Source organism: Nanorana parkeri, unplaced genomic scaffold, assembly GCF_000935625.1.
Source record: "Nanorana parkeri isolate BGI_ZX_2015 unplaced genomic scaffold, ASM93562v1 scaffold1775, whole genome shotgun sequence".
Lineage (NCBI taxonomy): Eukaryota > Metazoa > Chordata > Amphibia > Anura > Dicroglossidae > Nanorana > Nanorana parkeri.
In genome coordinates, this window is record NW_017308043.1 from 32,833 (window position 1) to 56,485 (window position 23,653).

General features: G+C 42.2%; 1 protein-coding gene across 1 annotated transcript in view; it reads left to right on the top strand.

The window, feature by feature from the left end:
* LOC108799636 (protein yippee-like 2) overlaps positions 1–23,653 on the top strand; it is a 66,794-nt gene that overhangs the window by 18,346 nt on the left and 24,795 nt on the right. Inside the window, exon 2 of the mRNA XM_018571530.1 lies at positions 6,654–6,960. Coding sequence (XP_018427032.1) covers positions 6,844–6,960 — 117 coding nt within the window. The 5' untranslated portion in view covers positions 6,654–6,843. The remainder of the gene's footprint in view (positions 1–6,653; positions 6,961–23,653) is intronic.

Below are 23,653 nucleotides of genomic sequence, written 5' to 3' on the forward strand. Positions count from 1 at the left end.
CCTTCTAACTTTCCAACCAGACCTAGAGGGTCTGGTATGGATCAGGAGGGGGACCCCCACACACTTTTATTATTTTAACTGTTTAACTTTGGGTCCCTTCTATTGCAAAACTGCCTGTGCAACGCTTGTTTAATGCCTTGTCAACACTCTAGAGAGAGTTGAACGAGCATTAAAAGGCGGTTCAATAGACTTCAATGGATGCATTATTCCAGCGGCAATGCCTCCAGAATGCGACATGCAATCTATTTTTTTTGTTTCCGCAACGCTGACGCCAATGTGTGAACTGTACTGGGCGGTTGCTATTGTTTTCTCAAACATGGCCGTTAATAGGCGGCAGGGAGGCGTTAAAAACGCTTCTTCAATGCTTCCGCTTGACGTGGTTATACCAAGAACAGGGCTGCTGCTGCACTGACACTTGCTGGAGGTTATTTATGGGGGGTTGTCATTGCAGGCCCTAACACTTGCGGTTTATTGGTTGTCATTGCAGGCCTTGAGTCTTGCTGGCAGTTATTGCTGTGGGTTATCATAGCAGGCCCTGACGCTTGCAGTTATTGCTGGGGGTTGTGATTGCAGGCCCTGACACTTGCTGACAGTTTTTGCTGGGGGCTATCATTGCGGGCCCTGACATGACACTAACTGGGGCTTATTGCAGGGCCTGACACTTGCTGGTGGATATTCCTGGGGGTTATCATTGCAGGCCCTGACACTTGCTGGTGGGTATTGCTGGGGGCTATCATTGCAGGCCCTGACATGACACTTACTGGGGGTTATCATGATAGGCCCTGACATGACACTTACTGGGGGTTGCCATTGCAGGCCTTGACACTTGCTGACAGTTGTTGCTGAGGGTTTTCATTGCAGGCCCTGACGCTTGCTGGTGGATATTGCTGGGTGTTACCATTGCAGGCCCTGACACTTGCTGATGGATATTGCTGGGGTTTTTCATTGCAGGCCCTGACCCTTTTGGCAGTTCTTGCTGGGGGGTTTTCATTGCAGGCCCCCCTGACATTTGCTGGGGGTTATCATTGCAGGCCTTGACACTTGCTGGTGGATATTGCTGGGGGTTTTCATTGCAGGCACTGACACTTGCTGGCAATCATTGCTGGTGGTCATCATTTACAGGCCTTGACACTTGCTGTCAGTTATTGCTGGGGGTTGTCATTGATGGCCCCGACACTTGCTGGTGGATATACCTGGGGTAGGGTTGCCACCTTTTCTTCAAGTGAAACCCGAACACTCTAGCGCCACACGCGGCAATTTTTTTTTTAAGACTATAGAGGAGAGGCAGCCAGGGGAGGGAGTGAGGAGACCAGCTAGAGAGGACTACAAATCCCAGCAATACATTATACAGCAATATAAAATAATATTAAGCTACATACTCTGTGTTGATCTGTGTTGACGCACTGATGTCTCCACGTGGCGTGGTGGGCTGTGCGGGCTCTCATGTGGGCTGTAAGAGCTATGGTGTCTCACCAGGGGTCAGCAGGTGGGCAGGGAGCTGGAGGAGGAGAAGGCAATGACAGATGCGTCTGTGGAGGTCCTCGGCAAGCACGGTCTTAGGCAGCCGAATCTGCCTAAAACCCAGCCCTTTCTCTGAGCTGCGGGCACCTGTAAACAGACACAGGCTGCCGGCAGCTCAGAGAAAGATCCGGGTTTAGGCCCAAAGACCTCCACAGACGCATCTGTCAGAAAATTAAAAATGCCGGTGTCGGCACTGAGTGTCTTGTGTCCGGGAGCCCACTGGCTGGACACCCGGACACAAGACTCCAAAACCAGACTGGTGGCAACCCTACCCTTAAACCGCGCCCATTTGCTCTAACTTCCTATTGTTCCTGAAGGAAGTTAGGAGAAATCTTTTGAATAGGACACGGAATGGCAAGATTTACGTCACTTTGGCATACCACCAAACCATCCTGATTTCTGCCAGACTGTCCTGGGATTTCAACAGAGGCATAACTAGAACCTAAAGGACACCGGTGCAAGAAACCATGAAGGGCCCCCCGAACGACATGGCACCGCATGGTTAACAGGAAGGCTGCCGAGGTCCCCAGCAAGCGTGGGACCTCAGGCAGCCTCTTGTTTAAAATATTAGTGCCGGTGTTCTGTCGAGAATGCCGACCCAGTATCTGCGTTTACGTACAGACGGGATTAACAAGGAAACCGACATTTATTTACAAAGTATTCGTTTGTAATTGTTAATTGTGACCGGTAATAATATGCCGTCCATGGCAGTGAATGATGGAATATTATTATTGGTCACAATTAACGATTTAAACGAAAAACTTTGTAAATAAATGCGTTTCCTCGATAATACTGGTCTGTGCACAAGCGTAGATGCTGAGGTCGGCAAGTTCGACTACGTTGGCGTTCCCGACAGAACACCGGTATCTGCGCTTAGTATCAGGTCATTTTCACGAGTATGAGTACTACGAGAAAATTTAAAGTGCCGGTGTCAGCAGAGTGTCTTGTGTAAGGGTGCCCGCTGGCTGGACACCCGTACACAAGATGCCAAAAACGGACTGTCCGGGTGAAAACCGGACGGGTGGCAGCCCTAAGCTGGGGGTTATCATTGCAGGCCCTGATACTTGCTGGTGGATATTACTGGGGGTTACCATTGCAGGCCCTGACACTTGCTGATGGATGTTGCTGGGGTTTTTCATTGCAGGCCCTGACACTTTTTGGCAGTTATTGCTGGGGGTTATTGCAGGCCCTGACACTTGCTGGTGGATATTGCTGGGGATTATCATCGCAGGCCCTGATGCATGTTGGTGAATATTGCTGAGGGTTATCATTGCAGGCCCTGACACTTGCTGGGGGTTATCATTGCAGGCCCTGACACTTGCTGGGGGTTACCATTGCAGGCCCTGACACTTGCTGGGGGTTACCATTGCAGGCCCTGACACTTGCTGGGGGTTACAATTGCAAGCCCTGACACTTGCTGGTGTATATTGCTGGGGTTTTCATTGCAGGCCCTGACACTTTTTGGCCGTTATTGCTGGGGGTTTTCATTGCAGGCCTTGACATGACACTTACTGGGGGTTATCATGACAGGCCCTGACACTTGCTGGTGGATATTACTGGGGGTTATCATTGCAGGCCCTAATACTTGCTGGTGGATATTACTGGGGGTTATCATTGCAGGCCCTAATACTTGCTGGTGGATATTGCTTGGGTTTTTCATTGCAGGCCCTGACACTTTTTGGCAGTTATTGCTGGGGGCTATCATGACAGGCCCTGACATGACACTTACTGGGGGTTATCATTGCAGGCCCTGACGCTTGCTCGTGGATATTTCTGCGGGTTATCATTGCAGGCCTTGACACTTGCTGTCAGTTATTGCTGGGGGTTATCATTGCAGGCCCTGACACTTGCTGGCAGTTCTTGCTGGGGGTTATCTTTGCAGGCCCTGACACTTGCTGGGGGCTATTACTGGGGGTTATCATTGCAGGTTCTGATACTTGCTGGTGGATATTGCTGGGAGTTACCATTGCTGGCCCTGACACTTGCTGATTGATATTGCTGGGTTTTTTCATTGCCGGCCCTGACACTTTTTGGCAGTTATTGCTGGGGGTTGTCATTGCAGGCCCTTCTACAAATGTGTAATATGCTGGAGAATTATAAATGGCATTTGAAGACCAAGCGTGGGGTTTTTTTTTTTTTTTTTTCTTTTTAAAAAAAAATTTTTACACAACATATTATGCAGCGAGGGTTGACCAGGGGGGCACTGTCAAGTAGGCTGTATCATGCCCCATGATTTCTATTGGAAGCCCTGCTTTCTCATTCCACACCACTCAGTGACATCAGAAGAGAACTATCAGGCTGATATCAATCTGCCCGGCAGTACTCAGTGATTTAGCTTAATTGCAGGGGGAACAGTGAAACCACATTTGGACAGATATAAAATTCACTGCAAATATAGCTAGAGGCAGAACCCCTGGGGACTTCTCTTGGAAGCTTGGATGAGAAACCCTGCAGTAGAGGGACAGCATAGACAACACTTTTTTCAGACATTTTCTTATGTGTGTTTATCCATTTCTCTAGGTAGGAATGTGTTGGCAAAGCACATTTTTTTAGTAGTGTGTTTTAGGTAAGCCAGCCTTTCTCAAACTTTTTACCCCAGAGGAATCCTTGAACTAATTTTCAGATTTAGGAGAACCTCTACTAAATACAATTCATTGGGGGTCAGTGGGAAATGCTCTTTACATTGGTGTTAGATGGGAAGAATGCCTGCTTTTCCTCAGTGATGTTCAGAATTCCCCCCTACAGACAGCTAAAAAGATTGTTGTTGTCATGCTGCTGACTCTGCCAAGTGGCGTTGGCCCTGAATTATGCTGACAGCTCTCCAATCTACACAAGCCAAGAAATTGCAAATTCCATTTTAGCAAATTTTGACATTTTATTCATCTACAAAATCATTTTTGCTTTTCCATGTCCAAAATTATCTCCAGCCTGTTAGAAGAACATTGATACAATGGTAGCAATATACATGACAGGAAATAACAGGGCCTGCACAATAACATATTTTGAACATCATTTTTCTTTAGTCTTGAAGTCTTATTTAGATATCTTAGTCTATTTTATAAAGCATATCAGACCATACAATAGATTCTGCTTATTTTCAAGGGTTTCATAACTATTGAATAGTAAATGTAATTTCAGAGCCTTAATGAAGAGAGTAATTTGGTTTTGTGGTTAGCACTAGGCCATAAATATTGGTCCGCGGTATAATGTCTGTGTATGTTTCCTGTTTGCTCATATATTTTCTCAGGACTTTTGCACATTTAAAAATATAGGTAAAGTACTTATTTGCTTTATACCTTTGATTAGCAGAAGTGAACCTATTTACTGGACAGGGAGGAATTTAGAAGTCCTGGTAATACAAATAATATCTGTTTATTGATAGAACAATACTGCTATGATTTAGTATGGAATATATAACATCGCACAGCGTTCGGAGTGGAGCAGTGTGGAATGTGTGACATACAGCACATTGTAGGGAATGAGGCAGTCTGGAGTATAACACATACAGCAGAGTATACCAAGGACACACTCTACCATTAACCCCAATACACTAAGCACATCCCACCATGAACCCCAACCTACTTAGTACATGCCACCATGAAATCCAGTCTCCACACAAAAACAGATGCACCCCTATATACTGTACTGAGCACATGCACATTTTGTATCCAGCTCAAAGTGCCCATTAGTGGATCAGCAGGCTGTCATTTCTAAAGCTGCTGTACTCTGCACATCCTGCCCAGCACTATTTTTCCAAGACTTTCCTCGCACCCTAAAGGAGTTGTAAAGTCCCAGCATATCATATCCTGTAATAACATAACATTGTAATAGGAATACATACTAGAGTTGTTTTCAATATTGCAATCAAGATTTACAGTAATACCTTGGTTTACAAGTAACTTGGTTTGAGGGCGTTTTGCAAGACAAGCAAACATTTCTGAAAAATTTTGCCTTGATATACAAGCAATGTCTTGCAATAAGAGCAAAATTTTGTAGAAAAGCTCCACAGAATAAGGCTGTACCAGTGCGAGCGATGAGTCTGTTTAACGACAATGCAATGTCACATTGGATAGATTCCTTGTTAAGGTTTCACGTAATGAAAAAGATTCCATTGAGTCAAGAGATAGCAGTGATTCCGTTAGTGATAGTGAAAGTTGTCCTACACAATAATCCTCCTCTCTCTTGTCCCCCTCACACCAGCCACAAAGGTACCTGTAATCTGTTTATTTTTCTTTATATTTTATACGTTATTATATTACAGTACAGTATTGTAATCATTTTATATGAATATTTTTGGGTTGTGGAACAAATCATCTGAATTTCCATTATTTCCTATGGGGAAATTCGCTTTGATATACAAACGCTTTGGATTACAAGCATGCTGCCGGAATGAATTATGCTCGTAAACCAAAGTATTACTGTACTTGAAAAAATCCCTTTTATGTAGTAAGTGGTGCCTTCCGTCTGCCCATCACTTCCAACAGCTTCCTGGTTACCCAAGTGTGCTATTTTCCCTGCTGCTTGATGTGATGCAATCTCAATTTCTCAAAAATACATATCCCATCAAGCATTGCTAACAGCAAGCAATTATCATATACAAATTTTTAGATGTTGAGCTTTAGTTCAAAAGGCAGGCTCTGTGAGCGTTGTGACACAAGCAAGTGCATTTTCACAGGGCTGAGTGAAATTGTGTCAATGCATTGGGGCAGTACCTCCTGTGGGCATCTTTAATAAATACGTTTGGAACTTTTTAGATCAATATGGTTATGAGAAGTGGGATAGAAGTTATGGAAATTTTATATAGAAATACTAAAATATATATATAATTTTGACCATAGAAGTCCTACTCAATTCCTGCACATCACTTACCTGCCCCTACCAATCCTTACTGTTTTTACACTCTCATGTGAGAGGATGTTGGAGGGGCTAGCTGTCACTCACTTCCTGGGTTTTGGCTTTAGTATTACTATAGGATCAGCTTTTATGTGTTTTTAAGACTGTAGTAGTGACATTAGAATATAAACTCCACTGAGGCCTGTGCATGAACCACAAGTGATGTTTTGACTCCCTTATTTGAACTTTTATCATTTTTATCTTTCTAACTTTTATCATTTTTTTTTTTTTTTTTATAGGTGACTGCACTGGATCTGGAGGCACTGTATCAAACATTAGTGTATTCTTCGGTGTGTGGAGCCTGCCCCCACACCCGTAACCTGCCAAACCACGGCCTTTACCTGCGTGTTCCGGTGTTTCCCGTGCGACCCTTCCTGCGGAAGCGCCTCGTGGGCCACTCCAGAATTTACTCAGCGCTCAGTGGCCCCAATGGTGAAAATGACCAGGTCCAAAACATTTCAGGCATATTTGCCCTCTTGCCACAGAACGTACAGTTGCATTCATTGCAGAGCTCATCTTGCAAATCATGATGAGCTCATTTCAAAGGTAGGATGCCCCGCTTTTCACCTTCCACATTACAACTATTGTTCCCTATTATGTTGTTTATCATCCTGGATACTTACAAAGAAATTAAGAAGTAGAAACCCTTACCTACTGCGTGTTCTTTTAGTAGTAAATTAGCTTTGCCCACTATAGAGATAAAACACCATGTTTTAAAAGTAAATTCCCAAGCCAAGTTCAAAGACGTACTCCGTTACATTCATGTTATGTTACATAAAAGTGCAAATACTTTTTCATCAGTAATTTTCTAATTCCCCTGAAATGTAACAGGATTAAGTACACAATGAGATCTGAGTCTATTAACTTTACAGTATGAGATGATCAGTGCCTGTAACTATTTAATGAGATTGTGTTCTGGGGACATGGCGAGACTGGAAGATGCTCCAAGTTGTTTAAGGGGCTTGGCTTGTTGGATGGGTGTTTCATAGTAATTCTTACTAACAGTAAAAAAAAAAATATATACAATCGAATACATGTTTCAGAATCAAAGTTGGTTTTGCTCTTTGCTTTAAATCTGGTGCCCACCAATGTCCTAGGTTACAGCAGCATTAATATTCACCAAACCCACTCTTTTTACTCTAGCGACAGCCAAGGCTCATGGGAATGGCTGTCCTTTCTTTTTTTTTTTCTTGTCCAGATCTAAAGTTAGAATTAAAAATCTGATTGGTATCCTATAGACAACACAAACCTTTTTATACCAGTTACCCAACTATTTTAAAATCCATGTGACCTGACTTGAAGTGGACCTTTACACTCAAAAATCAAATTCTACCAATGTATTGCTCTATGTATGATGATTAGTAATAACCTAGACATCTCAGGTGTAAAATGCTGTGATTCTGAAATATTTACACATGCAGAAAATCCACTTCCTGCTTTGAAAGGGCAAAATGTCTTCAGTTTGCCAAAGCAATGCACACTGGGATTGGCTTGTCATCAGCAGAACATTGCTGGGAAATCTCATGAGATCTCGGGGAAAGGCATTTTCCTCCCCTGAGATGATGTGCATGGTCACATGTCCTTGTCGCATGTCTAGTCACATGTGGCAGAAATCCAGGAAGTAATAGGAGAGAGCTAGTAATATGCCCTTAGTAAACATGGCCACTGTCAGAAGACTGGGGAAGAAAAGAGAAATAAATAAATATATAGGAGTTGTTTTACCTGTCAAAGTATTCGTTCTTTTGCTCAGCTATTCTTAAGATTTATACAATTCTACCAGACAGCACAGCGAGGCTGGTGGTCTCCCTTTTCTATAATACAGCTTGATTATCTCTCTGCCCCCAGCCTATGACTGACAATGAAGGGAATCAGTAGACCAAGCTCATCTGTTATAAGCACCGGCGCAGTTAGGCTGATATGAAGTGAGATTAAGGTACTTCCACTAGATATATAACTGCATTCATTTATGTTTTTAATATCTTCCTGGAGTTCAGATTTTATAAAAAAAAATGTTGGCTTTTGTTTACATCTTAAGTCTAACTTTTTTTTTGTTTTCCTTACTATTTATTTCTGGTTTTCATGAATCTTTGCTATGATACTGACTGTCTCCCCTTGTTGAAGATGCCAATATCTTTAAAATGACAACAAATACAACTTTAAAAATGTTTAGTAATGGCAATTTACATATAGATACTTCTAGACGATTGCACGCTTTTCATTATTTGCATACCTTATTGTTCTTTTCCTCCTCATTCTTCTCACAGTGGCCATTTTTTACTGAGGGCAGATGAATCCATCTCCTTTTTACTTCCCGAATCTCTGGCACATGCGACTAGCACATGTGACCATGCAGATCATCTCGGGGGAGGAAATGCCTTTCCCCAATATCTCGTGCGCTTACAGATGAGGTTTCCCAGCAATGCACTACTGATGTAATCTTCCCAGGATGCAATGCTTGGGCACATTACAGTACAAATGCCGTAGGGGACCAGGAAGTGTAAAAACAGCAATTGTAAGTAAAAGAGAAATATGTTTAACTAATGAATGTAAGATGAATTCTTATCAGCATGCAGAGCTGCATACTGATGTAATTTTTAGTGAAAGGGGTTAGCTTCACTTTAATAGACGGAATAGTCTATATTCTGCAAAGCTTTCATAGGTCTGCTGTGCATATGGTGGAAGCTGAGACATTTTGGGAATTGTAAGTTCTGGAATCCTTTCTGTAACCTCCCCCTTCCACTCACCGGTTACAATTTACATTCATTCAGTTGCAGCTTGTTGCCATGTAAAAGAACAGATTTGCCTGTTATTACTCTGGCCCTGTATAGAAATGGTCTTGTAATACTCTACAGCATACATTGTATTGAAGCATCCTTGTGCTATTTTCATGCATTATTTGCTTATTTTTACAAATTATGTTATATAAATAACAATTTTATAGCTGTTGTTCATTTTTTTTAAATTGTTTTTTCTGGGGGTAGATTTTTGTAATTGATCACAGCTATATAGAGGTATTCCATTAGCATTGCAGATGATGCTTTGGTGAATAGATTAAAAATGATCTTGAAGTGAAGGATTTGAACTATATTTTACCTTTTTTATTCCAGTTACACAACATGTCAAAACAATGGGTGCATTAAGACGTGACTTAGAAAATTATTTGGCATTAGAGAATGCTAGTGAGCTACTGACTCAGTCACTGTTGGTATACACTGTTGGTATATGTGGATGATGTCCATTTTAAGGTGCCAACATACTTCAGGTGGCAGCTGGCCATGTAAACAAATGTCTCTTACAAAAAATCCTTTTAGAAACATGTATACTCACATCGTCCTGTACGCAAAGAGGGAGACTTGAGCACTGGCTTTTCTTGGGGGGAAAAATAGTAATTGTCCTGGATTATCACATCATCCCCTAAAAAATTTCTTGGCCTAGGGATGTCTGCTGAGGCAAGGGTTGGCCTTACAGTAGAAGATCATTACTGACTGTTACTAGATTGGACGAAGGTTCTCTCACTTCTGTAGACACCTTGATTGTTCTCCAGTTTCTCTTCTCTTTAGTCCATTGCACAGATTTGTATTCTGTATGTGGTTTTACACTCTGCAGCCTTCATCTACCTAACTCAATGGCTGTGTGTTTGCTGATACGTTGCCTAACGACTCGCATTATGAATCTTTCCCAATTTTCTGTTTCCACTTTAGAAGTTATTTTTATGTTATTGATTAAGCACTGGTACGCAATGCTCAAAAAAGTGGGCTTCTCTGAATATTTTACGCAGCACTGTCTTTGTTTACTGTGCCCATAATAGTTTACAATGGTACACAGCAACTGCCATCAGCCTTGTAGGGTGTGCTGTTCGATATAGTATTAACATTATTTTTGTTACTTTTAATTAAAACTCCATTTTTATTGAGGAAAGAAAAATCCTCCAGGTCACTTATAAATCCTTCAAGAATTGTGGCAAAGCTCCGTGCAAATTCTAACCTGCCTCTGTTCTGTAGATACAGCAGTACGCCATTGCATTAGGTTTTAGTTTAGTGGGAGGGTCAGCCTGCTATAATCATACAATCAATTCCTTTTTGTATATGTTTTTCCGGTATTCCTCTGAAAATATAAGGCTAACTGCAGTAAATCTAAGGACAATGGTGGGGATGACTGAAATTTTACCTTCAGCTCTGCAGACATCTGGGAAAAAGGTGAGACAATAATATGAATGCGGAAGGAAATTTCTAGGACATTCTTTTCACAAAGTATTGTTGCCAAGGGTTGCAAGGAAGGGAAATCTCTATTTTTGGCAGTTTAAATTTTTTTTGAGCTAGTTGCTGATTGAAATGGATAAAAGATAATTCCTCATATTAAATCACGGAACGGATATTCGAGAAAATGTATAGAACTAATTTCTGATTAATATTAACCTCTCGCATTTAATGTGGTTTGAGTCCAAACAATAATGACTTCACAAATGAACCTAAGACCTGCCTTAAAGGCCAATCTTTGCCAGCTATGCTCCTGATTTTAGTATAGTTTTTACAGAAGTTGGCTGTGTAGGGGATATTGCATAAGGAACTCTTCAGTTGTTTTATTTCAGGAAGGAACAAAACTCACTGCACATCTATTGCAAAGCGTAATTTGTAAAAGCGGAAGTCAGCAGAGCAAGATCTCTTAAAGTGATATTAAAGGCTAACTCACCCCCCCAATGCTGCTGTAAGTACTCGCCTTATGTGATGCCTTTTGATGCGAACATCTTTTTTTGCAGTCGTTAGCAACAGTCCCCCTCAGCACTGGTGCTGCTCTTTGATCCAGCGACGACTCCTATTTCTTCCTGTCTCCCATGGAGTCTGTCCTGGGTGAACGCTCCTGGTGTTCATTCATTCACATTATTTCACTCCTCTCTGGAAACATCAAGTGGGCATGCACCCGCACACATCATCCTCCTGCAAGGCCGCTTGGAAGCTGTGTGCTGCAGCAGGGAGCGAGCAGCGCAGGTAAATGAATACATATGTGGCCACTTTCTTCTTTTTTTTAAATGTGGTTGCATGCTCTCCTGCTTGCTAGCAGTAGATAGATATATAAAAAAACGGAGACTTTAATACCACTTTAAGGTTATTCAGATGACACTTCAGACTGTATTATGTATTATTGCACCTGTATTATGTATACAGTGTAATACATTACAGGCAGGTTCAATAGGCTTTGTCACATAATTTGTTTTGCAGCCTCCCTCAATGAGAACTATAGAGCAGGGGTAGGCATACTCTGGCCCCCCAGCTGTGGTGAAGCTACGGATCTCATTATGCTGCTGCCTCTTAGAGTCCTGCTTGTGGATATCAGAGTCTTGCAATGCCGCATGAGATTTGTAGTTGTACCACAGCTGGAGGGCTGGCGCTTGCCTACCCCTACTGTAGAGGGTTGTACACTGATCCTGAGAATATGACACGTGGGGTGAATTTATCAAAATTGGAGCAGACAAAATCTGGAGCAGATTTGCACTGCAACCAATTGGCTTCTCTGTCTCATTTTCAAATCTTACCTGAGCAAACTGAAAAAAAGATGCTGATTGGTTGCCATGGGCAACTGCTCCAGATTCTCTCTGCTCCAGTTTTGATAAATGCCCCCCATGGCCTTCATTAACTTGGGTTCAAGGCCTTTCAGAAAATAAAGAAACCAGCATCCATAGGGACATAGCGAGAAAATGGGCAGCTGCTCAAGATAAATGCTGAGATAGAAGCTAGAGCCATTCAGTTTTTAGGCTGTATCTATTGAGTCAATTTAAAAGGGAATAAAAGCCAAATCTATTTTTCACTTTGGTTCACTTTTGGGTCACAGGAGTACATTTGCTAATGTACATCTGTGAACCAAACTCAGCATATAGTGGGCTACTGCCTTCTATCTGCTGACGGCACAAACCCGTACTGCAGCTGAGAAAGATCCTTACAATATGGTCGGGATCCATCCCGCTGCCTGATTGACAGCTGGTTCTGCCACTCTAGAGCCAGAACCAGCTGTGCAAAAGTGTCACACACCGACTTCAACAAGTGGGAAGAGTACATTTTACTCTTCCAGTACTTCTCCTCCTTTAAGAGCTATGTCACACCAGAACTGCATCACAACTGTGTGCGTCTGCGCTGCTGCAGTCCGATGCATATTGATAATAATAATAATAATAATAAAATCCTAATTTCTGAGCAAAGTAAGGAAATATCAAACTTGGATATGGTTTATTACTGCTAGTCTTGGAATCCTTGGATTTGTAAAAAAGTTTGTGTATGGTGACATTTGTGTGTCATTCTATTTAGGAGTGGCATAAGATAAATAAAAGTTGCAGCTTTGACTCACAAATTCCTATTGTTCTTAAAGCAGAACTACATTCCTAACATGTCACTGTGAACAGCAACAGAATGACATTTAAGAAATACTGTATCTAATGTAAAAAGCTGTCCTTGTGATCCAGTCATGTGTCTGTCCTTGGGCCGAAACTCTCAAGATGTGCCTGAAAGCAGCATAGTGGGAGAATGATGTGGGCCATTTCCCAAGTTTCCTTTTCTCCAATGATCACTTGGGCTGTAACATTGTAACTTTGCAAGTCAAAAAGGTAAGGGGATATAGAGGGGCTTATCTGTGTACACACTCTGAATATAAAGGTTACTGCTTAGGCATCCGGATTGACAGGACTGTATCTGCTATGCCAGCATTTTGGCCAGGTTGATCTTTGCTGATACCCAAGCAAAGATGATGCAAGCCTTTTGAGGCTATAGGAAAGAAGAAAGGCGTTTTCAGAGGTGACTTGGAATGCATGAACTTAACCTGATAAAATATGTCTGAGCCTGGGTCCACTTTAAGAACTAAGCTGTATCATTAAAAAGCCAGTAGTAACATGTTTTTAATGTGTGAGTCTCTACCTGCCCATGAAGAGATAAGCCTCTGTCTACAGTTCCAGCTGTCATAGCAATATTGCCTGTCCCCTGGGCAAAACTAGCTTGCATCACTGAGCTTGCATTTGTAGATGACTGCATTAGTTGTGCAGTTCGGAACGTTAGCAGCCCTTTCAAGTATCAAGTTTCTCAAGTACTCTGACATTCCACTAAGGAATGGTGTCTCTAATGTGTTTAACTAGTAAAAGTTCTATAGATCTTGCTTCTCTCTGTCAAACAAGGAATATTCACAGTTTATTCTGACATTTGTTTTGGCTCAAATCCAGGTCCCAGAAGGTTTTCCCCCTGGACATTGCTGCTTTACTGAATCTATCCTGATACACATATTTGGACTGCCATTGCTGTCATGCTGATTCTTCAGGTTCCCCTTTTAAGTGAAACAGACCTGATACAGATAAGTAGGTCAGGCGTGCTGACTGTACCCAATGCCTACAATCGAGGAATTAAAGGAGAACTATGAGGTGAGTTCACTCATCCTCATAGTTCTAGCCAACCTGTGACAATTAAACTGTCGCAGGTCGGCTCAGTAGATCGGGAAGTGAGCGAGCACATACCGGCGTTCGCTCACTTCTCAATCCTATCACGGCACAGAGCCATGACAGGGGAGGGACTGGATTGCCCGCTCCGCTCCTCCAGCACTGACTGGCGGAATGGATGGGGGAGGGGGCGGGTACAGCTGGCTCTGCCTCTAGATAGGCAGAGCCAGCTGTCACTCACGCAGCTGGGCGGATCCAGACATAATTGTCGGGATTCGCTTCAGCTGCTGCGTCTCAGTATACCGCGGTCTACTGAGCTTAGGGTGACGGGACGACGCTAGTTTGTGTCCTCCCGTTACCCTTAGGAGAACTATGGGGAAAAGCCCTAACCCCATAGTTCTCCTTTAATTCAGCACCCACAACAATCATTCCCTACACACACACTACACTGCATATACCAAGTTACTTCGTTTGGGTGCTGGATGACCTACAGAAGGTTGTACATACAAAAGACCCAACACCCAAACACAAGCAAAGTAACTTATTATATGCAGTACAATGTAGTGAGGAATGCAAGGACCAGTATATTGGAGAGACAAAACACCCTCTCATCACATATAATAGATCTGTTAGACTGGATAATGTCACAGATCATTCGCTCACTGTATCCCAGGGGGAGAAGAGGCTGCACGGACTGGTTTAGCAGCACATTTTGCACAGAGAGGACAACTAGTTTGCAAAAGCCATGAAAGTGTCCTTTTACATCACACCAGAAAAGCCATGTTTGAACAGAGGTGGGTGCCTTTGACCACATCTGTCTCCAACATAAAATGCCGTTTTAACATCTCTACCCTGCTTCTCTACACTTGAGTGAGTCTGCTGGGGTGCTGTCATCACATCCAAGATGGTGGTGCCCAGCAGGACTCCTAGGACATTTGGATGTCTATACAAGGGAGGATTTTAAAGGTAAAAGACATACTTAAAATATATTAAATACACATATCGTCTTATGGGAAGATTTTTGTTGACCTAAATGGTCTGGTGGTCTCCTTATGATCAGTGTTTAGAATGACTGACTAAACTGGAGATGAATGGTACTTTATAGACTTTAATAAAGCTACTCAAAGCTTGCTGAAAGCTTCACAAAAACGTGTTAAATGTACACACTGCTTCATACTCTAGCTACTGCACTGTCCATAAGGGTTCTGAACAGACTCAACACTGAAATGCAGGCACTGAGGAGTACCCTATTCTGCAACCTCTGAGCCCTAAATCCCAAATTACTCTGGTCTGCACCGTTCAACACTACCCAATGGTGTCGATTTCTGACCCTGCCCTTCCACCTCACACATGTTCTTTTGGTCAGTAGGGTTGTCCATCAAAGTCAGTAAGATTGATACCATCATGGGCCAGTAAGTGTGTGCAGTAGGTGAGCAATTGACATTACCAGAATGTGCTGAACCCTGCAGATTACAGTGGCATGGAATTCAGAGCTCCCATGCTGCAGAAGAGAGCATCAGAGGGTATAAAGATATGTCCAGGCACTAATCCGTGCCTTCATTACACAACTTGAGCCTGTTTGGCATACATGGGAGTCCTTGGGAAATAATTACTAGAGTCCTTGCAAATAACTAGGACCTTAAAGGTACCAGAATAGTCATATGACCGTATAAGCTGTTAAAAATACATCAATATTTATCAGTGTAGTCTTTTAAATTGAAATATTGGTGTATTTTTAACAGTTTAATAGGTCATGTGATTATTCTGGTATCTCTCTATCTATACCTCTAAATAAAAGTAGTCACTGTGTGCATCTTGCCAATTCTGAAATGTGTTAACTGTATGTTTGTAGAGTGTTGTGTTGTATTTCTTTTGAATGAATTTGAGTTTATAGGGGAAATGTTAACATTCACATCTGGCCTGCAGGCTTTATGTAGTTAATACAAAGGTTTAGGTTGAGTCTTAGAAATGTGAATGTGAAGCTGGTAACAGATGGGGGGCAGAAAACAGACCTGGCTGTGTTTTATGAGCTTTGCACTGTACATGAAAAGACTCCCCTTCTCAGGATGTGTTTGTTTGCCTCTGCAGTCCTTACTGCAACAAAATCTCTTGTGCAGATTTCGTTTATAAAAGCTAAAAATAGAGCTGAAATGAAATGTACAACAGAGCCAGGAGATGTGGATAAAAAAGCATGGAAAGTTTGACTTGGGCCAAGTAACGTCTAGGCTTAGTCTCTGGAAAATATGAGTTTCTGATTTGTAGAAAGATGTCATTTTAGTTGGCAAACATTTACAAATTGCTGTGTATGAAACATATTTTACAGACATCAGAGATGTTGTGACATCAGAGATGGATCTCCATATGAGGTTGTGCAAGCAGTTGTGTCATGCAATTTTCATAACAGTATGATTACACAGTGCACAATTTGTAGGTTTTGTGGCAAGAAAATCCTGAGCATGTAACGTTTTCACAGTCGGATCCCATTGTTACCCTAGGTTGCATTCTAGAACATTTACTTGCTGTAGGGTACTTGGTACAGCTCAGACAAGGCAAGCTTAAAGGAGTTATAAAGTCCCAGCATATACTATCCTGTTATAACATTAGCATACTAATAGGAATACATACTAGAGTTGTGTTTTTTAGGGGTTTTTGTTCTTTACTGCAATCAAAGCTTACTGGAAAAATATCCCTTATATGTAGTGAGTGCTGCCTCCGCCTGCCCATCACTTTAAACAACTACCTGGATTCCCTGTGTGCTTTGTGTCTCTTTCCCTGCTGCTTGATGTGATTTCAATTTACATTTCTCAAGACTACATATCCCTTTTATGAATTGCTTGCAGCAAGCAATGATAATGTTACATTGTTCAGTGTAGTTTAGAAAATAGCCGGGAAACACGGGTGCCTACGGCTGGACTGGATGCAGTGAGGTGTCGGCAGACCAGCTAGAAAGTGGAGAGAGTATTGAACACCAGGATCAGCAACAGCCAGGCAGCCAAGATAATGGGACTTCAGACAGGCAGATCGGTCGAAAGACAAGCCAGTTTCAGACAGAGCTGGGCAGTAGAGGTACGAGGGTGGTAGACAAGGGGCGATGATGGGGTACAAGCTGGGGGTCAGTAGCCAGGAATCAGGATCTAGTTTGAAAACACAATGACTATAATTGCTTGGGCAAAAATATAAAGAAATACTTTGCTGGACAATGTATTTGTTTGATCTGGATGCATTATTGGAAAAAGATTGAGGTTTTTTTTAATACTACTTTAAGTCCTAATCTGCATTCTTGATTAGTAATTCAGAAAAGCAAGAAATCAGCATGATAGCCAGGGAACTAGCATCTTCAGAAGGAGAGCTCTACAATGGCAGCCTCTTTTGTTTGATCTGTACAGACACTACAAGTCTACAGCATGTCTTTATCAGCACACATTTTTGAGTTCCTGTTATAAAGTTTACCTGGAATAACATTTTTGATGTGACTATCACATTAACTTGTCCTTTTATGTGGTAGTGTGCCCAGGGCAGCAATCAGGGGGGTACGGCCAATACTCATGCAAGGGGCCCCGGCAGCCCGTGGGGCCAACCCGGGTCCCTTACATGACTATCGGCCGACGGTGAAGGGCAAGGAGGCGGAGGCCTGGCCCTAGCAGCGCAGGGCCCCAGCATTGCCGCTCCAGCGGTTTTGAGACAAGCTAGGGCCCTATCAGCGACGCTGCTCGTCTGATGTCAGACTGGCCGGAAGTGATGTCAGGTTAGTGACGTCACTTCTGGCCGGTCCGGCGGCAGACGAGGCCATGTGTGCAGGTAAGAGGAGCTAGGAAGGAAAGGAGGGAGGGGAGGGAAGCAGGCCTGAACAGCCCACCTGAGACCCCTTCAGAGCCCACCATAGACGGTCTAAGATTGGCTGTGTAACATCTAAGGTGGGCTCTGCAGGGTCACTCTCAGGTGGGTCCAGTGTCCAGCGCGTCACTAAGCTCTGTGTCCAGCGGTGGGGGGGGAGGGCCCGGCCTAAAGCCGTGTAAGGGGCCCCAAAATTTCTGATGGCTGCCCTGAGTGTGCCTAAACAGATTTGTATATTATCCCTCTAGTGACCATCTGTTTGTCAGGCAGCGCAAGTAGCTTCCTTGTTAAATGATGGTGAAGGACAAAACAATTCATTACAGGACATGTCGCCTAGAGAGTAAATTATTCTTTGTGCCGTACAAAGGGTCTTAAAGTATATGTAAACCTGAATGACATTTAGTTTGCTAGTGTCATAACACAGTTGCCTTTTTCCTTTGTGGCATCTCCATGCTGCTGATCTCAGCATCTGTGCAGTCGCTTTCTACATACATGCAGCACTCCAGCCAAGGCTGCATGGCATTTCTCAGGGCACGTTTCCTCATAGGGACAACAGTGGACCATGCCTTTTGTAATGTGTGTTGAAATGCCACCTTGTAGTCTCCATCGTAAGCCTGTAAAATTGGGTGACCATCCAAAAGCATGGGATTGGGACAGAGCGTTGACACTCTTTAACAGAAAGTGACCTTTGGGGCAGAATGGGACAGGTATTATTTTAATGAAATCAGCAGATTTAAAAATATTCAGAATTACTTTTGAAATGAGACTAACATGCTAAATTTATATACCATTTTTGTAATTGGGTTTACATATACTTAACCGTCCCACCAAATGCACTGAGAAGAAAGGAAACGTGAAACACAACCGCTGTGCAGCACTTCTAAGCATTTAGGTTCACTTCGCATTTGTGCTGGGCAAAAGCGAATGCCCCCTTGGCAATATCAAAGCAAAAAATGCACAAAGACATTATATATCGCATTTATCTGTAAAATAAAAACTTCACATATAGAGTATGCAATGATCTATATTCATTATAATATCTTTTTTTTTTTTTTTCGTTTTAGTGAGGCATAAAGAAATTATCAGCCTGATATTCTAAATATAGAACTTATCATCTTGATATTCTAAATATAGAAATAAACATCTTGATATTCTCTATATGCCTTTTATAAAAGTTAATCATTTACCAGGTTCCTAACACTATCATTTGCTTACCTCATACTTGAGAAGCTCTTTTATATTGTTGCCATGGCGACCCCTTGAACACATGCGTCTGTACAAAACACAGGGAAGCATCATCATATCAAAAGAGAATGTGCACCTGTTAAATTACTGCTGTTAGAGAAACTGTTTAAAGAGGAACTCCAGGATTTTCAAAAGTAACCCTTTCGGTGGGTCTACCCCAGCACTGCCAGGGTCAACTGCTCAATTTGATTTAGGGAACGCAATAAGGAAGACATAATCACCTGATCTTTTGTCCTGCGATGGAGACCGCTCACCTCTTCCTCCCTCCGCTCTGGCTGTGGCATGTCCCTCACATATAATAGATCTGTTAGACGGGATGATGTCACAGATCATTCGCCCACTGTAGCCCAGGGGGAGAAGAGGCTGCACGGACTGGTTTAGCAGCCAGGCAGGACCGAGGACCCGGTAAGTATATTTTCTTTGCGCCCCCAGACTGAACGAGCACTTACCTGAGCCTCGGCCCCGTCTGGCTGCTAGACCAGTCCCTGTAGCCTCTTCTGCCCCCGGCTCCAGCAGGCGAAGGACCTGTGACATCATCACCTCTTAACCGGTCTATTATATGTGAGGACGCAGAGGGACATGCCTGAGCAGAGGGGGGAGAGAGGTGAGCGGTCACCGTTGCAGGACCATGGTGAGTATATCTTCCTTATTGCATTCCCTAGACCAAATTGAGCAGGTAACCCTTGCAGTGCGGGCTTAGCCCCACTGCAAGGGTTAACTTTTAAAAATCCTGAACTTTTTTTCTTTAACCTCTTGCCGTCCGCCCGTAGTAAAAAAACGGACGGACGGCACTGCTGCATTTGCGGGTTGCCATCTCCAGACGGCAATTATTTTCTGCTTGCGCGCGCATCTCTGCTTCATCAGCTTCTTTTGGGGTCCACAGGTGACATTAGGGGTCCTAGAGACCCCTAATGTCTCCATAAAGAGGACCTGTCAGTGTGCCTTTGCTATTATATAGGGGGATTGTTCTCCCCCCATATAATAGCAATAACAATAAGTGCAAAAAAATAAATATAAATAAAAAAAAATAAGTCACATATAAAAAAAGGGGAAAAAAACCCCCAAAATGTTTAACCCCCCCACCCCCACGTTTACGCGCCTATAAACGTAAATACGCGTCCGGTGCCCAGCGCGCAAAAATTACAATTGCGCTACACATGTTACATATCGCCGCGAACGTCGCAGTGAGAGCAATCATTTTAGGGCCATCAATCACTGATAACACTAAACTGATGAGCGGTAACAGCTTTTAAAGCGTCGCCTATGGCCAATTTTGGGTATTATCGTTTTTTGAGGTTTCGCGCGCGCACGCAATTTTAAGGCTTGACATATTTGGTGTCTTTTTACCCGACGTGACCCCGTCTTTTATATTTTACCAAAAAATTGGGTAATAATAAATGTTTTATCATTTAATATAGGGGAAACTGTTTTTTTTTTAAAACATTTCGGTAATTTTTCCTTAATATAGTAAAAAATAAAAACCCCAGTGGTGAATAAATACCACCAAAAGAAAGATCTATCTGTCCCCCAAAAAAGGGTATAAAATTAATTTCAGTACAGCGCTGCATGACGGAATAAATGTCAGTCAAAGTACCGCAGCGCTGAATACTGAAAAATGGCCTGGATGGGAAGGGGGTTTAACACCACGGATGTCAACTGGTTAAACATAATTTTGCATGCCCAAGAAAACTAAACAAGAACAAATGATTAAGGAAGTTGTGTGTTTCGTTACCACTTATGGCTTATTTTCCTGACCTTTATTTTATTACTTGGCAGTAAAGTTTCATACAAATAATTCCTTGTATTCTTAATGGAAGCGGTCAGTTTCAAGCGTTTTTCTGTTTTAGATTAGGAAAGCCAGGGATTTTACTAATCTCTTACCTGGTTTACTAAAGATTCTGTAGAGGGTCTGTACCGCCAACATTATACTTTACAAAAATGTACAGTTTTACTATATACCCTAGCTATTGGATTCCACTGCATATTTATCAATGGAGAAGTTCATATTTGACTACTTGACTTTACTGTAGATGGCAAAAATGCTCCATGCCACCACATGGCTACACATCTGCTGGTTCCACCAAATTTCAAGTAGCACTGATCTAATTTGCAGTTAGTTTGAAACCACTGATGGCGGCAGGCTATCCAGCCAAAAATTAGCATCATGATCCATGCAGAATTTCAGGGTAGAAATACATCTGTTGCAAAGGGAAACAATGCTGTCAATATGGCCTGTGCTATGATATCTATCATATTAGCAGGAAAAAAACACAAAAGATAATGTAAGGTATTTTGGGTAATGATATAGGAAAGCAATGGAGCACATGTTCCACCAGTTTACTTACAGCTCAATTCCCCATCATACATTACTTTATCAAGCTTATTTAGTCTAAACACATGCAGTTGATTGCCTTTGCACCCATGTCAAAGACGCCAAAGACATGCTGGAAGGTTAATTGGCTCCTGTCTAAATCTGCCCTGTATGCATGTGAGATAGGGACCTTGGATTGTAAAGCTGGCCATACAATGTGAATTTTGGCTGGTTTTTGATGAACCAGCTCAAATTTGCACAATGGGTGCTGCTCTCTGCACCCTTCTCGCTGGCATCCCTTGATCAGCTGATCAAAGGAGCCGTTTGGCTGCTGGCTCTGTTCGTTCAAACATTTGGCAATCGGCTGCCAGCTCTGTATAGGTTAGAATGCAATGAAGACAGCAGGAGATTCCTTGTTCAACGCTCATAAGAGTTGATGGAGGAATCGGTTATATTTTTTTAGTTCAGCCCGCAGGTTGAACGAAAAAAATATTATAGTGTATGGCAAGCTTAAGCTCCTTGAGGACAGGGACTGATGTGAATATGCAGTATGTAAAGCACTCTGTAAATTGTCGGCGCTACATAAATGCCTGTAATGATAAATAAAAACACCAGAGGGCCATTTCTACAATACTTTCTCATACAAAAAGGAGGGCCAATAATTAGAGCTGGGATGAGGGAGCAGCTAACATCCAGTGCTTAATACCCTTATATACTGTGTGGTGTGCCCACCCTGCTTCCATCTTAATGGGGTTGATTGACAGTGCAATAAAATGGATTTTCCCACTGCATCATGGGACCTAGGCTTTTCTTTGCTGGTTTAGCCCTACTCCAATATGGGTTGTTGAAGAGAAGGGGTGGCCACACACGGGAAAAATAAAAAAATTTAAAACCTGACCGAGGCAGGTTAATTCACGGGAAAGGTGGTAATTTAGCCAGTGGCAACTTGGCTGACATGAATATAAGATCAACTTTATTAAAGCGGAAGTTTTTTTTCTGATTTTCTTTGCCTTCCCTACATAGGTTTTTATGATTCTGGTTATATAATACATACTAGAGTTGTTTTTGTTAGTGCAATCAAAGCTTACTTGAAAAAAAAAATCCCTTTTTATGTAATAAGTGCTACCTTCTGTCTGTCCATCACATTGATCAACTTTCAGGATTCCCAGTGTGCTTTGTATCTCTTTCCCTGCTGCTTGATGTGATACAATCTCCATTCCTCAAGACTTCATATCCCATCATGCATTGCTTCCAGCAAGCAATGATAATGTTACATTGCTCAGACATTGAGTTGTAGTTCAGAAAGCAGGCTCTGTGAGAGTTTTGACACAAGGAAGTGCATAGGCAAGAAGTGAAGGCAGTGAAATTGTGTCGGTGCATCCTATTGGCATCTTCAATAAGTAAGTTTACAAACTTCTAGATGGATATGGTTATTAAGAGTGGGATAGAGCTTATGGAAATTCAGTATAGAAATACACACTTCTTTTTAGGTTGCAATCTTTCAACAATGGTAATGGTGCGATAATTACCTTTCATATAATTACATTGAGTGACGTCCTTACATGTATAACAGTAGTGGGTGAACCCCATAGCAAAATCCTCCATACATGTGGGGGTCAACATAAAACGTATTCAGTGTTTTGTTTTGTTTTCTTATTTCACACTTCCTATATGCTTCAGTAATTTTCAATGTGTGCTTGGAATATTATGGGAGTAAAATAATTATGTACAGCATGATTTAATTGTGTTTTCTAAGCCATGGAAAAACTAGGTCACAGCAATGAGGTCTAGTAGCACGGTATGTTAATAGGTCACTGGTGCTGATTCATTTTATTTATTCTACTTCTGCTCTGAACTGTTGACATTGATTGTGATAACAAGTTCTTTATTTCTGTTTCATTTCTGAACATGCAGCCAGTGTGACTGGTACAACTGATAACGAACACTGACGTTCAGAAGTAAACAGGAGTGACTAACCCATGAAGAAGGCAGAACAGACCCAAACAACTCTTCAAAATATTACATTGTTCGCTGCACCGCTTTGTATGCATGTGCTGTAGCAGTGACGCACTAACCTTTCTGCATGTTCTTCGCTTCAGTGTCTAAAATTAGAAGATGTTTTGAGAACTCTGCATAGCAATCTTTTTTAACACTGAAAAAACAGCCTTCCCTGCTACAGACATATGTAGAGTTAATGTAACATTGCCTACAAAGTTTAACTATAGTCTGGGATTAATATTTAACTGGTCATGGTATACTGGAGCTGGTTGCTGTCATGGAAATACTTTAGATGAACATTCTAAGCTGAATGGGATAGCTCACTGAAAGCATTTGAAACCCTGTATATGAAGGAACATTAAAATACACCCAAGTTGGGTGAAAGTTCACCATAGATGGGTAGGTCGTCTGCCTCCCCCCCCCCACCCCCCCCCCCCCACCCC